The 15,639-nt window shown below is 50.2% G+C and overlaps 3 protein-coding genes across 3 annotated transcripts; all 3 read right to left on the bottom strand.

Annotated features, from left to right (window-relative positions):
• Positions 1-3,951: 3,951 nt before the first annotated feature.
• On the bottom strand, positions 3,952-9,273 carry SVIP (small VCP interacting protein). The gene is made up of 4 exons (XM_074543894.1): positions 9,096-9,273; positions 7,740-7,790; positions 5,523-5,636; positions 3,952-4,721 (listed from the first exon to the last, which is right to left on the bottom strand). Exons 1-4 carry the CDS (start codon positions 9,156-9,158, stop codon positions 4,707-4,709), a joined length of 243 nt encoding a protein of 80 aa, XP_074399995.1. The 5' UTR covers positions 9,159-9,273; the 3' UTR covers positions 3,952-4,706.
• LOC141729436 (uncharacterized) lies at positions 7,892-9,089 on the bottom strand. The gene is made up of 2 exons (XM_074543893.1): positions 8,046-9,089; positions 7,892-7,948 (listed from the first exon to the last, which is right to left on the bottom strand). Exon 1 carries the CDS (start codon positions 8,961-8,963, stop codon positions 8,328-8,330), a length of 636 nt encoding a protein of 211 aa, XP_074399994.1. The 5' UTR covers positions 8,964-9,089; the 3' UTR covers positions 7,892-7,948; positions 8,046-8,327.
• Positions 9,274-10,274: 1,001 nt separating the features above from the next.
• On the bottom strand, positions 10,275-13,585 carry LOC141729435 (serine/threonine-protein kinase pim-1-like). Its single transcript, XM_074543891.1, has 2 exons — positions 12,555-13,585; positions 10,275-12,234 (listed from the first exon to the last, which is right to left on the bottom strand). The coding sequence occupies exons 1-2, from the start codon at positions 13,447-13,449 to the stop codon at positions 12,164-12,166; spliced, it is 966 nt and encodes a 321-aa protein (XP_074399992.1). The 5' UTR covers positions 13,450-13,585; the 3' UTR covers positions 10,275-12,163.
• Between the last annotated feature and the right edge of the window lie 2,054 nt (positions 13,586-15,639).

The following is a 15,639-nucleotide window of genomic DNA, read 5'->3' as shown; positions in this document are numbered from 1 at the left end:
CAGGACATCATTCCAAAGTTACAGCCTTTTATTCTTATTTTTAACCACTTTCTAGGGAGATTAAACGCATATGCAGCAATAGATCTTTTGAAAAGCCATAGGAAGTCTCAGTTGTCATAGCAGTTGTCATTTGTCCTCCTTAAGGGGGCAGAAAGCAGAACACAAGCAACATAATTTTATAAAAAATGTAGTATAGCTGAAAAAAAATCATGATCTTAATATAAGCACTCAGAGATCTGTTTTCAAGTGGAAAGGGAAGGAAAAAAAAAATCACTCGTGAAAATGTGAGATGTTTGTTTAGAAATAATGGCTAGGTTGTTAAACATAATTAGTTGGATTTCACAGAATCATTGAGGTTGAAAAGAGTTCCAAGATCTTCAAGTTCAATCTTTATTTCCATCATCCAAGACTTAAGTTTGTGTTGTTATTATGATGTTGGTTTTTTAAATATTTGTGGTTGTTTACATATTAATAAATCAGAGCAGATAATTGGAAAAAAGGTATTCATAAGTTTATTTTAATAGTAAACTCCAACAGTCCCAGTAAACCCAAACAGGGATTTTTAACTAAACATGAATCCCTTTATGTGCTTGGACTGTATGTGTCAAAATAGTCTCTCTTTTTTTTGTTTTGAGGTACTCAAATGTCTTTAAAAAAATCACATTAAAACACTTCCTGACTGAAAACTTCAACTTTGCCAGTTCTAGAATGGGAGACTATAGGATTTTATTTTAAAGTATTTCCGGTACCACCTGATGTAAAACCATGCAGGTGGGACTTGCTGCTTTTGACTGCATTGATGTGGGTGTGAATAACAGAGGAGGAAATAAAAGCATCAATAAAATAAACAACCAAAGAAATGCTGTAAGCTGGTTAGTCTGGAAGAGGGGGTTGGAGGTAAGTGTTACTAATCTGGTAATTATATTTTCAGCGTGAATTAGGTCCTGTAGCAATGTAGGAATTGGAAAATTTGTTGGGAACCTATGGCTCAATTTATAAAGCTGAAGCTGAGCAGCAGAATCTTGCTCAAAGGCATACAGCCCTTGTTGCAGTGACAGGGGCAGAACAAACTGAGGGCATTTTCCATGATGCAGTGATTTTAACTGTCTTGCTGAGTAAATTGGCTGAATGTGAATATTGGGGAGGCTGAAGTCCTAAAAACTTCCAGTGATAGCAGCTACAACAAAGCCTTTTCTCAAAGTCCTTGCAGACCAAACCCCATGGGAGATGTCTGTGAATAAACTGTGCCTAATCTTAAAATGGATAAATAGTGTAAAATTATTTACAAAAAATCATTGTATAATGTCAAATATGACTCATCATGCTGGAAGCCATTCAAAACTAGTTTGGAAATGTAATTGTGATATCTCTTATTGCTCTTTATAGGAAGTCCATTCTGTCCTCCTGCTGTTTCCTGGAGATTTTTGTCTAAGCAGGATTATTTACATCACTGCTTGAGGATAGGGGTTTTCACATCTTTATTACAGGGATAATTGCTTCTTCCTTTTTGGTACCACCTTTTTGTCCAACAGCAATTTAGAGACAATATGGAAAATCTCTGGCAGCTTTTTAAAGGATTGTTGGTATGGATGAGTGACATGACAAGGCAGTATATGTGTGGGAAGGTACAACAAGTTTCATGTAACTGAAGACTCAATCCTGAATTTATTACACATTTATTACATCACTTTAGATCTGGAAGATGAGCTGTTTGCCCCACCACAGGGTTACAGAAGTGTCTCCTAGAGATCCCAGATGCACCTGTTGCATTCCACAGCAGCAGATAACCATTGCTTACATTTCGTTTCTGAGGCCTCTCAGCTTCTCAGGAGAAAAAGATCCTAGCAAAAGGATTTTTCATAAAATATGTCTGTAGCACCAGACTCTGGATAAACTGCTGGCACTGCTTGTGCCTGATGAGCTGCCTCTCAAGTACTTTTGTGTCGAAGGAAGGGGACCAGGACACCAGTTGGTTCATCACAGGCCCTTCAGGTCTGGTCCGGTCCCGGTCCCTCAGGTCTTTCTGGTCCAGTTTATTAAAGAAAGTATCAAACACTTACACAGCAAATAATAAGCTTATGAATATTCTGTAAGCCAAGCAATCTATTGGTTAAACTATAGCATTAACTCATCCTCATTCCTTAGGGGTTACATCTCTCTTTTCTCATGTCTCTCTCACTGTTTGTTATCCTACCACAGCTAGGCCCAAGGACACTGCTATCTGTGCAGGTGCAGGACTTGGAATTAGCCACGGTTTTGTACTTTTCCATTTTCCAGCAGCTAAATTCCCAACACTTTTGTGTTGTCACTGTGCCAAATCCACCCGCTGAAGTCACCTGTGCTCCTCAGGGCCCACTGATGCTGCCCGTCCTTGTGCACACACAGCTCCTGTGTTTTCCCAAATCTCAGGAATTTCCTGCTACAAGCATTCTAGCATAACCTTGTATTTAACCATATGGAGAGGCAAATTGTTTCACTTTGTTACTGCAACAAAGATGATGCTGTCACGGTCATGGAGAGTCAGCCTTTCAGTCCAGTTTACCAGCACTGGGCTCTGGCCTGCCAGGTTTTGAAATATTTCATCCTTTCAGAGGATGAAGGGATAAAAAAAGAGTTGTACTGATGTAAACAAAATATTGACCATCTAGCTAATCTATTTGAAAAGGTGCATTGTAACAGCCTCTGAGGTGAAGTAAACATGCAGCATTGAGGGGAATAAGGACAAAACTCTTTTTGTGGTCCACACAAACCCACTGCTGCACCAAGCAATAAGAAAGACAGGAAAGACATCCACAAGGAGAGAGAAGCTCTCAGCTAGCGTGGCTCCCAGCCCTGCTGTTCAGTGGCACATGGCAGGCTGCCATCAGCTGTACACTACTGATCTGCAGCAGTTTCTGCTTTGTGAACTGAAACAAAACTTAAACCAACAGTAAAGGGCTTTATTTACTTAAATAATTCCCACTCAGCTAAGCCCGGCCATTTGGGCAATTGGATATGGATGGTATAGGAACATCTTCTGAAACAGCTTTGTGGGTGATTTATAATCTAGAACTACACACTCCCACATCCTCTGATGTGGTTCCTTAGCCATAGAGTAAATCCAACATTCAAAACCAGGTCTGTTAAGAAGCACAGACAGCTCTGGCTTTCACATAAAGGATGCAGAGAGAGAAGAATGTGATGGTTTCTCTAGGTTCTTTCAGTGCCTTTGAATGAAAGTGTTCATGGCACTAATGCAAGCAGAGGCTGGGATGACAAGAGACATGGTTGCAGTTTCAAAGGAACACATGACAGAAAATGAAGAGAAAAATGTTTAAAGTTTTAAATACCCCAAGTGACCAACAAAGTGTAATGTGTGTCTTGCAGGACACCTACTCTGGTGCTAGACTGAAATTCTCATTTCAAATTAATGTCTGAGATACCTTTTCATAATCTGCATTTTCCCTAGACTTTAAAAGAATTATTATGAACAGTTAATACACTGAAGAGAGCAATTGCCAGCAACCAAAGGAAACTGAAGGCAGGCTTCAGCCAAGGATACAGCTTTTTGCAGCCCAAACACCATTATGTTAATACTGCAAGTTCTCCCTTCTCACCTCAATTCTGAAGGCTAAGCCAGGAAACTGAGTCAAGACTGCACTCTCAGGACAGCACTGGGCAGCACTGAGATGTGAAAGATAAAATACATAGTTCAAGGGGTGGAAAAAAAGCCTCTCTATCTTGAGTAGGTCAGAAATGCAGCAATTGCAGTAGTGAGCCCATGCACAATGTGCATAATGCTCTCTGGGGAAAAGAAAACCTTTTTGCACTGTAAGTAGCCCACCTAAATAGATAACACAAACTTTTGGAAATGAACTGGCAAAGTGATGACATAGTAACCGTTTTCCTGTTCGTTTTTTAAAATCCTGAGGTTAGCACTGCCCTCTTGTGGAAAGAAATGAATACAACTAATAACAGGATTTTTAATTTAATGTTTTAACTTTCAGTATTCATTATAAATACTTACAGACTCAAAAGAAACCCACATGAGAAAACGAGAACAATTATTATACACATAATAAAATGGCATTCTTGATCTAAGTACACAGGATTTATAAAGGCTTCTATTTCTTCTTTTACTAGTGACAAAATAATTCCATTTGTAAGGACCCGCCATGACTCTACTTTTCTCTTTTCAAAAAGGCACTAAATTCCTAAGCAGTGCAAGTCATTAAGAAACAGAAAAGAAATGCTGTCATCCACATGTTCAAATACATACATATGTGAAAAAACTTTCTACATGAGGACTTGGAGAAAAGCTTAACTGTGGAACTTGAAATAAGCATCAAAACCAAGAGGTGGGCACCTGAGCTTGCTCAGGTCAGTCACACACAGACAGACAGACAGACAGACATAACTGACCAGACAGTACACACATTTTGGCTGACTACACGAGGCCACTTCCAGCTGACAGGAAGTCTTGGCACGGAAGCAATAAAACATGCATGGAAAACAAACAAACGAAACTGGCAAAACCATAGTGTTCAGAATTAGTTCTTAAGTTTCTTTGTGACTGCTTCCACATCCGCTGTCCCACAATGGCAAGGTACTGCTGAGTGTTCAGAGGTAAACAGCAAAAGCCACACGATGAGTAAGTGCCACGGGGCTGCAGAAACTGACAGTTACTGGCAGTAAACATCAATCGTCTCCTCCTCACAAGTCCTGTGTTATCCAACCTGCCACTGAAGAAACAAACAAAACACACCACAGGTTTGTATGAAGATAAGGAAAAGAAAAGAAAAAATCCCAAAGCAAACAAACACTGTAAAGTTGTCAAACTACCATAAATTCTCCATTCACCTTTAAATTCTCAATTAATCTTTTATCCCAGCAAGTGATGGAGATGCAGTGAATCAGTGGCAACTTACACAAACTCCTGCCTCCTGAATCAGGTGTGGTACTGAGGGAAAAGATGAAGGCTTGTGAAGCCTGAATTCCAATGATCAGACACATCTATTGTTTTGGAGAGACTCTAATTCTTCACTAACTCTCTGCCTGCCCTTCTGAGGTAAAGTTCCCATTAGAATAGCAACAGCAGTAATTTTATGCCACCACTGGATGGTTCTTTTGTAATGAGAGACACACAGCCCCCAAAGCACTGCCCTACTGAGTGCAAATGTTTTCTGTAAGCTCTGAAGGAACAGAGACAATCCCAGCTGGCACTGAAAGGACACTGGGCACAGGGCAGCCCAGGGATGAGGTGCCCAGTGCTGAGACCTGCAAAACTGATGCATCATTTGTGTAGAAAGTGGGAAGAGGGGAGGGGGAAAAGCAGCTCTGCCATGGCTGCTGTGCTGCTGTCTCTCTCCTAGTGATGAAGTCTCACTGAGAACCCTGCATGGCAATGACACATCCTCCCATTTCTACTCCATCTCTCTCCCTCTTGGTTTTTCCTCAAGTTATTCAATCTGCTACATGACAAAACAGATTTTCACAGTGAATATACGGCTAGTTGAATCACATTGTTTCTTTTTTAAACTTACTCTCAGTCCTCCTTCTCCTCCAGGACGTGAAGCTGCCATTCTTCTTTCTATTTCCTCCTGTTTCTTTTTCTTCTGCTCTACAGACTGAACATTCTTAATACCTCGAGAGGAAGCCTGGGAGAAAACACATTTGAGTAAGACCAAGTTAGTGATTTTTCTGGAGAGAAACCAAACCACAAGTGTTGCCAACACTGTTTTATGAACTGTGGTTTGCATGGAAAGACTGAAGCACTTAGTGATGCTGCTATTGCATCAAGGTTGCCCTTCCAGGAAATTTCCTCATTCTGACAACTCTTGGTCCCACAGGTGAGTGAGGGTGGTTTTGTTTCCCTTTGTTATTACATCCAGGTGAAGATATTTAATCCTCAGATGCAGAACCAGAAGTCCACAAATTTTTAGTCTGTTTTTTTCACTATCAGAGCCTACTTTTACCCTCATGAACAGGGGAGGGAAAGACCTGTGTTAGTAGTGCCAGACCAGGCTGTGAAGAAGTTAAACTTTCCAGCTGAGAAATACCCTGCATGACAGTCCACCCTTCAAAATGTCACAGGGTGTGTGGGCAGCAGAATGAAAAATCTGTCCTGAACTGCATGCTCCATATCCTTGTGGAACTGTTCAACGACAATCCAGATTAGATGGCAGAAGCATCAGAATTACAGTTAACACCATGAACTAGAAAAAAAGGAATTTTAAAAACTGATTCTTATCTAAGTTTAGGGTTATAATAACATGGCAGAACTCATACAAAAGATGCTAAAATCCATCAAGGCAAACCAGCAACGTTCTCACCTGATTTTCAAGGTCCTGACAGCAAGCTCAATTCTCAGTGGGGTACCAAGGCAAATCGTACCAGCAAATAACAACATGACAACCCACTTAGACCACATGTTCTCTACCTCTTAGCAAACTGGCTTTCCAAGTGAGCCAGGTCCCCAAAGTGCCCGCAGCACCCCAAAAGGAAGCACAGCTCACATGATGTCAGGAGGGATAATGAGCAGCTGAGAAGCAGAGAAGGAAGGACATCTGATCTACTCTGTCCCCTCACAAGGGTGAAACTAAGTATGGCTGCTTGCAAAACATCTCCATTATCCAACATTCAGCGGCTAAAATGACCTCAAAGATAGTCCTGAAAAATGCTTTATCTCTTTGTCTTCCAAGAAAACAAGAAGCAACAGTGATATTTGCATTTTTCTTTGTCAGCATAATGGGTCCCACAAAGCTTCAAGGACACCCACAACCCTAATTGCTCCACCTCTCACTCCTCTCAGGAAAGCTTTTCAGCCAGTTAAGAGCTGGCTGTTTCCTACAGTTATGCTTAAAAACCCATTTGTGGTTGAAAACAACATGTGGATTGCTTTTAGTACATAGAATGACACAAAATCAAGGATTTCAGGAGTCTCATGCATCACTCAGCTGTTGCTCCAATTATTCACTTAACTCCCTTCAAACCAGGTCAACATGGTCCCATGCACAATGGCCAATTCGTAATTCAGTATGTAATGTCACTAACATTCACACAAATAGCAATCCTTTCTCTTCACAGTTCAGCTGTGCTGTCCAAGACCCACCATCCCAAATCTACAATAACAGCATATGCTGTAAGTCTTTTTAGAGCTAGGTAAGGAAAATAAACCAGGTTGACTGTTCTGCTACTACATTTGTATCCTACTTCTTCTAACTTTAAAGATATCTAAGCTTGGCAATCTTAAAAAGACAAAAGACTGAGTTAATACTACATCTTTGCTGGAATGTGAGCTTATAAACATGTTCAAACTGTTGCCTTGTTGATAAAGAAGAATCTGCAAGTGCATACAACTTGCAGTTTTAAGAAAAGTACAAGTGCAGTACCACTTGAAATTGCCACTGCGATTGTTTGAATACTTCTCTATCTCTTGTTTTCAAGTCTTAGAACAAGGAAAAAATAATGTTGAAGTTGCTCTTCCAGTTCTTAGGTTGTTTTATAAACTACTGTAAAATATCTCCCGTCCAAACAAGCTCAGTTACTTTGCAATGGTCTTAGAGCACCTACCTGTGAAATTCTTAATGGATATAAAAAAGGTACAAATGTACAACATTAATAATACCAGGAAAGTAGTTAACAACAATTCCCACAATCCAAACATGACACCCAGTGTCACCAGAGAAGCCACAGCCATTCTCCCCATAAACCAGTTATCTAAAAATAATTTCAACAAATGACATTTTATCAGACATTACCTCCATCTGCCTCTTTTCAGCGGCTTCTGCTAGTTGTCTTCTTTTTATTTCCTAGATAAAATGTTAAAGACAATGAAATTCTACTTCAATATAGTCTTTGCATTCTTTTTAAAGTCTTAATTTTCAAGTATGACTCAAATCTGTGATACTAACTCCCACAAAATGACAACTCCAAGGTAATTAGCATCACCTGTCCCTGCACTGCCAGCCTGCAAGAACAAAGTGTTTTTAGTGACTAATATGCCAGAAGAGCTGACATATATACAGTCAAACCCCACCAGAAATCACTATTCAGCTCTTCTGCACCTTCACTCAAAAAACCCAGCCTGGGGTGAAATGGCACGGAGTGTATGAAACATCATTTTAGAGTCTGGAAAGGGGAATGCTTGCTCTCCCAACAAAAGGGGCTCCCTTCCTTCTCTCCCGCTTTTCCTAGCCCCCAGACACGGGCTAGGAAAAATGTCATGCGGTGGAGGCTAGTTAGAAGCGAGCATCGCTATCCACCGGGAAAAAAAAAAAAAAAAAAGCACAGCTTTTCCTGTTTTTTAAAAGTGGGGCTCAGTTGGCCACAGTTTGCACTAACACGCCTCACGGGAACCCCCGGTCTGCACAGAACCACGGTGCCCACGGGTGACCGTGGGGCAGAGCAGCAGGAGGAGGAGGTTCCGCTGGGTCTGCACAGAACCACGGTGCCCAGCATTGCGACCGTGGGGCAGAGCAGAGCAAGAGGAGGTTCTGCCCGGTCTGCACAGAACCACGGTGCCCACGGGTGACCGTGGGGCAGAGCAGCACCAGGAGGAGGTTCTGCCCGGTCTGCAAAGAACCACGGTGCCCACGGGTGACCGTGGGACAGGGCAGAGCAAGAGGAGGTTCTGCCCGGTCTGCACAGAACCACGGTGCCCAGCATTGTGACCGTGGGGCAGGGCAGCAGGAGGAGGTTCCGCTGGGTCTGCACAGAACCACGGTGCCCACGGGTGACCGTGGGGCAGAGCAGGGCAGCAGGAGGAGGTACCGCCCGGTCTGCACAGAACCACGGTGCCCACGGGTGACCGTGGGGCAGGCCAGCACCAGGAGGAGGATCCGGGGCCCAGGCCCGAGCTGCGGGGTGCCCCGGGTGTCCCGGCCCCAGAGCTCTCCGCAGCCCGGCCCGGGGGCCAAGGATCGGCTCCCTTCGCCCGGCACAGCCTCCGGGGCACCGCAGCGGCCCCGCGGCCCGGCCTCCATGTCGGGGAGGGAGGGAAGGAGGGAGGGAAGGGATGAAGGAAGGTCACCGCCCCCGCGCTCCCCGCACCGCGGCCGCCCAGGCGGCGACAAACAGCGGGGAAGGACAGGGCAGCCCCGCCGCCCCTCACTCACCGGGTCCGGCGTCTCCACCACGTCCTTGACGGGGTCCCCCATGCAGGGCAGGCACTGCCCCATGGCGAGCCCCGGCAGGCAGCGGCCCCGCGGAGGAAGCGGCGGCAGGGCCCGCCCCGGCCTGGGACCGGCGGGGGCGGAGGCTGGAACGGGGACGCGCGAGTGCCCCCGGTAGTGAATTCCGTGGAAGGTGTTCCATGGTGAAGGCTGCCTGTGACGGCACGGGAGGACGGTGCGATGGGTGTCGGGGCCCGCGGGCAGGCAGCATTGCCGTGCCGGGCCCGCCCGGGCCGCCCCAGCTCAGCTCTGAGGCCCGGACCTGTCTCAGTCCAGTGATCGAAGGTGGCGCTTTCTGGCTCTTCTGCTGTTTCTTCCAGTTTTTCTTAAGAGAAAAGGAAGAAACCTTCTCTTCCAGTTATTTATAGTAGACTCCGGCATTACCGTATTTCCTGAAATTGAGTGTTTCAATTTCCTGAAATTGACTGAACTTGATTGGTGTGTTTGGTGTGTACATCAATCCCCAAGTTATGCGAGGAGCATAAAATGTGTGAAAAACGCAAACCACTTGTTTTTAAAGTTTTAAAAGTGAAATAGTAATAAAATGGTTTTAAAAATAATAATACAATTAGAGTAATAATAATTTGGACAATTTGGATTAGGACAATATGAGACAATAAAAACAAAGAGCTACCGACAGTCCAGGTACCTCTTTCTGGGCAAAATAAGCCTAAAAAAGGACTCAAGTTAACAGAGGATTAACCCTTAAAAGCAACAGCCTGTTGCATATTCATACACCTCATCCATGATGCATAAATTCCATTCAAACACAGGATTCTGTCTGGGCAGTGTCAGCTTCTTCCCCTGAATCCTGATGGCATCTTCATGCCTGAGCAAGGTGGGAAGTTCATTTCTTCTGACAATGGAGCAATAAATTCTCTTTCTCTGAAAGATTCAGGTGTTCTGTGGCTGCTACCTCGCTGCAAGTCCTTTCTTTAGAAAAAGGTATCTTACATAGCACAGTTTCTATTTTAACATTTTGTTATAACCTAAAACTATATTTAACACACTACTTAAGAAAATTAATACAGCATAACTTTCTAACACAACATATATAATATTCATTTTAATATTTGCGAAAAGCCAATCATAAAATACGCATTTTTTTACAAAGGTATTCTTAAAAAAGGATCATGCAACATCTGCCAAGATTCTTGACTACCTCGGTAATTTTGAACAAGGTTTATCTTTTTTGTTCTTCTCCTAGCATTTATTTCACGAGCTTGTGATGCCATACATTGTTGTGAAGTACGAATTTAAGTTTTTGTATTTGTTCCATCTATCTGTAATCAGGCATAAAATCATGTGATGGTAGAATCATAGAGTGGGGTGGTTGGAAGGGATCTTAATGACCCTTGTCTTGGTTTGAAAACACAGATGTCCACTAAGGAAGGCAAGAGTGTCTCTTAATGTAAAGTCCCTCCCTTCAAATTATTATAATTTTGAAATGAGAGGCTTTCAGCCAAAGATAATTATGTTTAATGAGTTTTGAATATCTGATTTAAGAAAAAATATGTATTGAAAATGTCCGCAACCTCTCTGCAGGGTTTTGGGAGTGTGTTAGGAGATCTGAAAATTTGTTACCGATTAACTTTAACAGTTTAGTGATGCTGACATTTGTGCCAGACTAGTACTGAGTTGTGCCATAATCTGACTTTTATAAATGTGGTTTACTATCTGCCTCTTATCTTCTTGATATCCAGCAGGTGGTACTGTTGACACAAAAATATCCTGTATTCTCCAAATCGCTAATCACACCTTCAATTTCCTGTTTTGGTTTGATATTGCCAGCAGTTGTATTATTGCTATTGCATGTAAATCTGGAGAGAGAAACCAGTTCTGCCTGATAGTTTATACCAGCGTTGGTGTTCGGGGCCCTGTGGCCCGGAGTGGCCGGCTGGCTCCTGAAATTCCACATTGCGCAGGATGCCTCCCAGACCCAAGCTGGCACCAGTGCCAACTCAGGCAGGTTTGGGGTTCTTTTGAGGAATTTGCTTCCTGGAGAACCCAGTGTGTGTGTGAGGTAGACACATTTCTTCTTTTTGACTTGTTGCGTGGGGGTCTGAGCCAATTTCAGGCCATGCATCTCCTGTAGCTCTTTTTAAATAAACAAGAGCCTTTTTCTCTGAAGAAAGTCTGCCCTCATTCATCCGTAACACCAGTACCTTCAAAACCATTTTCCCCAGGAACCTTGCTTAGCAGCTCCCTGAGCAGCCTGGATCCTGCTCTCTTCATGCTCCGAGCTGAGGCTTTGCTGGCCCTTTTGCTCTTGTCAGAGGTTTGAGCCTCCATTCATTTGTGGTGGCTGTGGCCAAGAGGGCCCCAATCCCCACTGGCCCAGGGCTCATGGGGCTCAGACAGCGGCCTGGCTCTAGGGGGGCTGAGCTGGAGAGCCCTGGGCTGTGGGGGCTCCTCGCTTACTGGGAGGAGGCGTCCTGGGGAGGAAGAAGCACTGGCATGAGCCACGAGGCCTGGTGCACATTGCCTGCTGCCGATGGGAGGGAAAGAAAGAGGCAGAGTTCACCAGGGCTCAACCTGAAATGACCTTCTGCTGCTTCTGGTTGTTCTCAGAGCTTTGGAGAGGAGACGTCTCTGTCCCTGACACCCGCCGGCCCTTGCAATGCCCACAGGGACCCGTGTGTCACTTGAGGAGACACACCAAGAAGCTCCTGTCACTTTCAAAGGGCAGCTGTAGTTTCACTGTTGCGTTTCTTGGCTGTGTCAAGCCCCTCCTACCCGCACTACAGCCTGTGCTTGGAGACACAACAGGACCATCCTGGAGGACAGGCATGGAAAGGTTGACAAAGGCTGAAGGGAGCACTCGTATCTCCCCTTTCCCCAAGAGGTTTCTTTAGCTGAAGTTGCTGACAAGAGCCAGACTTGACACACCGCAATGGGTTTGTTGTTGTTTTATTTCTCAGGCCCTCAGTCCTGCGTGGGATTCTGTAAGTGGGTGCTGCAGGGGCTCCAGCAAGGCGTCAAAAGCGCCTGCCCCGCACCCAGGGGTGGCACTAGATCTCCTCCAGGTGCGGCCTGTAAGCGGGGTGCTTGGCCAAGCACCAGCGGATCAGGTGCTGGCGCTCTGCGGAGAGAAGGCAGATAGCGCCGGTCACTGGCACAAGGCTCCTGCCCGGCTGCCCCCGGTGCCCGCGGGGCCCGGGCCGCGCTGTGTGAGCTCGGGGCTGCGCCGGCCTCCCGAGCGACCGTGCCCCACGGGCAGAGCGCGGCTCGGCGGGACACGGCCGCCTCCTTCGGCCGCGGGGCCGCGCTGACCCCGTGGGCACGGCCACCTCCTGCGGCCGGCCCTGGGGGCAGATGGACGGTGCCCGGAGCCGCGTGAGGGCCGTGCCGGGCTGCGCGCCGCCAGCTGCCAAAGCCGCCTGCTCGGGGCCGGACACCAACCTGGAGAGACCTGCTGCCAGAAGAAGGGCTGCCCCAGCACGATGGCATGGTCGTCCTCGAAGGGGAGGCTCCCACAGACCATAACGTACAGCAGCACGCCCAGGGACCAGACGGTGGCCTCATGGCCGTCGTAGCAGCCAAGGCAGACCCACTCGGGCGGGCTGCAGGCGTGCGTTCCTAGGGGAGACGGGCGGCGCTGTCCAGGCGCGGGCTGCTGCCTTCCAGAGCCCAGCGCCAGGCTCCTGGCTGAGGCAGGGGCTGCACCCGAGGCGGCCACAGCTTCCCCCGGCCAGCTGGCCAAAGCCAAGGAACCATTCTGCCAGACAAAGAAGGCCAGCGGAGCGGCCCAGGCCCTTGTGCGCCTGCCGAGCCGGGAGGCCCGGAGCCGTCTTTGGCCGCCCCCTCTGCGGGCAGGGCCGGCAGCCGGGTCCCGGGGCACGGCGTCTGAACCGGGCCAGAGGGCAGCCGGCTGAAGGCCGCAGCCCGCAGCCCAGGAGGGAGCGGGGCGCTGCAGTGCCTGGCACCGGGAACGGGGCCCGGGCCCTGGGCTCACCGGCAAACTGCGTGTAGGCCCGTCCTGGAGGAAGGTGCCGCAACCGAAGCCGATGAGTTTCAGGTCGCCGCTCTCCGGCACGAGGAGGTTCTCCGGCTTGATGTCCCGGTGCAGGACGCCGCAGGCGGTGCAGTGCCGCATGGCCTCCAGCACCTGAACGAAAAGCCAGCGCGTCATCTCCTCGCACAGGAACCCCTGCTCCAGCAGGAACTGCAGGAGATCCTGCCATGCCTCCGGACGCTCCAGCACTAGCACAAAGCTGTCAGGCAGCTCGAACCAGTCGAGGAGCTGGATGATGTTGTAGCAGCTGGAGCCCACCTTCTCCATCAGCACGACCTCCATGGGCACGCGGGTGCCGTCGGGCTGCGAGCAGGAGAAAATCAGTGCCTGCGGCAGGCCTGATGCTGCCCTGGGGCTGCTGCGCTGCGCCCTGCCTGCGATGCCCCCGTGCCCCCGGCGCAGCCTCCCCGGTGCTGGGGCTTCCTCCCGCCCAGGGGACGCTTGGTGGGCGCCCCTGCTCGGCCCCGCCGCCGCTGTTTGGCACGGCCGGGCCCGCGATGCTGCGGCTGCAGGCTGAGCCCGCGCCCGCTGCCCCCGCCATCCCCCGGCTCCCGCTGCCAGTCGGCGCCCCGGGATTCTCCCTGCCCGCCCCGGCCCGCTCGGTCCCGCCGGCCCCGCTCCCTCACCAGCTCGTCCCACTGAAGGACGCTCTCCCGGGCCACGCGTTTGATGGCCACCTGCAAGCCACGGAGCGAGGAGGGCTGAGCTCCGGCCCTGCCCCTCCCCAGCGCTGCCCCTCGTCCTACGGCCGGCCGTCGCGGCCACTCACCGGGCTCCCGTCGGAGAGGCGGATGCCCGAGAAAACGGTGCCGAAGCCACCGCTGCCCAGCCGCGGGCCCAGCTGGTACAGCTGCTGCAGCTCCTTCCTTTGCCCTGCAAAAGGCCGAGAGCAGCCATCAGCCCTGCGCCCAGGAGCCCCCCAGTGCCCGCGGGTGCAGCGGGCCGGGCCCCGCGGGCCGCGCCGCTCTCACCCGCTCCCTGCTGCGCGCCGGGCAGCGGCCCCTGCCCCGCAGCCGCCGGGCTGGCGAGCGGCAGAGCCGGGCCCGGGCAGCGCGCACAGGCGGCTGCAGGAGCCCCGGGGCAGCGGGGCACGGCGGCACCGTCGCTGGCCCCGGCCTCGTGGGCTGCACTCTGCCCTTGACCGCGGCCAGGGATGCAGCCCGAGGCTTCTTCTCCCAGGGAGGTGCCAGGAGCAGCTGCAAAGCAAGCAGGGCTTTCTGAAGCCGTGCCGCCAGAGGCACTGGAAAGAGCCAGCGACCAGGCTGCTCCCAGGGGCCCTGGCCGGGCCTGGCTGTGCCCCTCAAGAGCCCCGGGGGAGCCTCAGACACCTCCTCAGGAGATCTCACCTGCTCTTAGAGAGCCCTTCGTGGCAGTCGAGGGCTGTCTTGGGACAGCTTCCTGGAGATGGAGGAGCCTCCTTGGTGTCTCCAGGCTCGGGCTGTCACCGGCTGACACAAGCGGCACAGCGTCCTGGCAGCTGTGGGATGGCCACTGCTGGCTCCAGGACGCTTGCTGCTCGGCCAGCTTCCCCCAAAAAGGCTCCTCTGGATCGGGCTGGGCTCCCATTTGGACTTCTGGGCTTTCCCCGGCCACGTCAGGGGTCAGGGCTGTGCCCGCGTTGTTGATGCCCGTGAGTCCAAGGGAGCTGGGAGACCTGTCCATGGGCCCTGCACCTTCTGCAGGCTGACAGGTCTCAGAGAGCCTCTGCCAGGGGTGGAGGCTGTCAGAGATAGCAGAGGCTCCCGGCAGGATGCAGGGTCTCTGACAGCCTGAGGTTCCTGCATGGATGGCTCTCCCCTGCTGTGCCATCCTTGCAGGCCTTGAGGCTCTCCCAGGGATGGAGAATCTTGCTGGGAGCAGCCTCTTGAAGGGATGGAGGCTTCGGGAGGAGCTGCAGGGGCCACAGCAGGGCAGGTGGCCTCGCTTCACCAGCTCCTCCAGTTGTTTCCCCAGCGCCTGCCACATCCCCGAGTAGAGCGGCGCACGCGTCCTGCTGGGATCCCAGAGCAGCCGCACCAGCTCCTGCAGCTCCCGGGCCAGAGCCACGCAGGGGCCGCAGCTGCAGGGCCTGCCCGGGGGCTGCCGGGAGCCCGTGGCCGCTTGCGCCGAGCCGCCCGAGGCCTGGGGCCCTGGGAGCCACAGGGGCTCCTCGGTTCCTCCGTGGGCCTCGGGGCCGCACCCCGGGGCGCTCGCTCCTCTTTGCTGTCCGTGCCCGCCGGCCCGGTGGGTGCCGGTGGCCAAGGGCCCACCAGACAGCCCCAGCGGCCAGCAGCAGGACAGGCACCGTCACCAGGACGTCGCCATCACTCGTGGCTCCAGCACGTCCCATCATGACTGCACTGCGGCCACGGGTGCTGGCCTGGCTTATCCAGCGGCAGCGCGGTTATGTCACAGTGCTGCGGCCGGCACAGCCCCGGGACATCACAGCCCGGGGACATCACAGCCCTGGGACATCACAGCCCCAGGATATCA

Source organism: Zonotrichia albicollis, chromosome 6 (assembly GCF_047830755.1).
Source record: "Zonotrichia albicollis isolate bZonAlb1 chromosome 6, bZonAlb1.hap1, whole genome shotgun sequence".
NCBI lineage: Eukaryota > Metazoa > Chordata > Aves > Passeriformes > Passerellidae > Zonotrichia > Zonotrichia albicollis.
The sequence above is the reverse complement of the archived record's forward strand: the minus strand, read 5'-3'. Positions and strand labels throughout refer to the sequence as shown.

Bases quoted from the DNA above. Each gene is read 5' to 3' on its own strand.
- LOC141729435 (XM_074543891.1), bottom strand. From the start codon at position 13,449: ATGGAGGTCGTGCTGATGGAGAAGGTGGGCTCCAGCTGCTACAACATC. The intron at 12,235-12,554 runs GTTGGTGTCCGG...TTCTCTCCGCAG, and splicing joins CTGGCAGCAGGTCTCTCCAG to AGCGCCAGCACCTGATCCGC.
- SVIP (XM_074543894.1), bottom strand. From the start codon at position 9,158: ATGGGGCAGTGCCTGCCCTGCATGGGGGACCCCGTCAAGGACGTGGTG. The intron at 7,791-9,095 runs GTGAGTGAGGGG...CATTTTATCTAG, and splicing joins TGGTGGAGACGCCGGACCCG to GAAATAAAAAGAAGACAACT. The intron at 5,637-7,739 runs GTAATGTCTGAT...GTTTTCTCCCAG, and splicing joins CTGAAAAGAGGCAGATGGAG to GCTTCCTCTCGAGGTATTAA.
- LOC141729436 (XM_074543893.1), bottom strand. From the start codon at position 8,963: ATGGAGGCCGGGCCGCGGGGCCGCTGCGGTGCCCCGGAGGCTGTGCCG.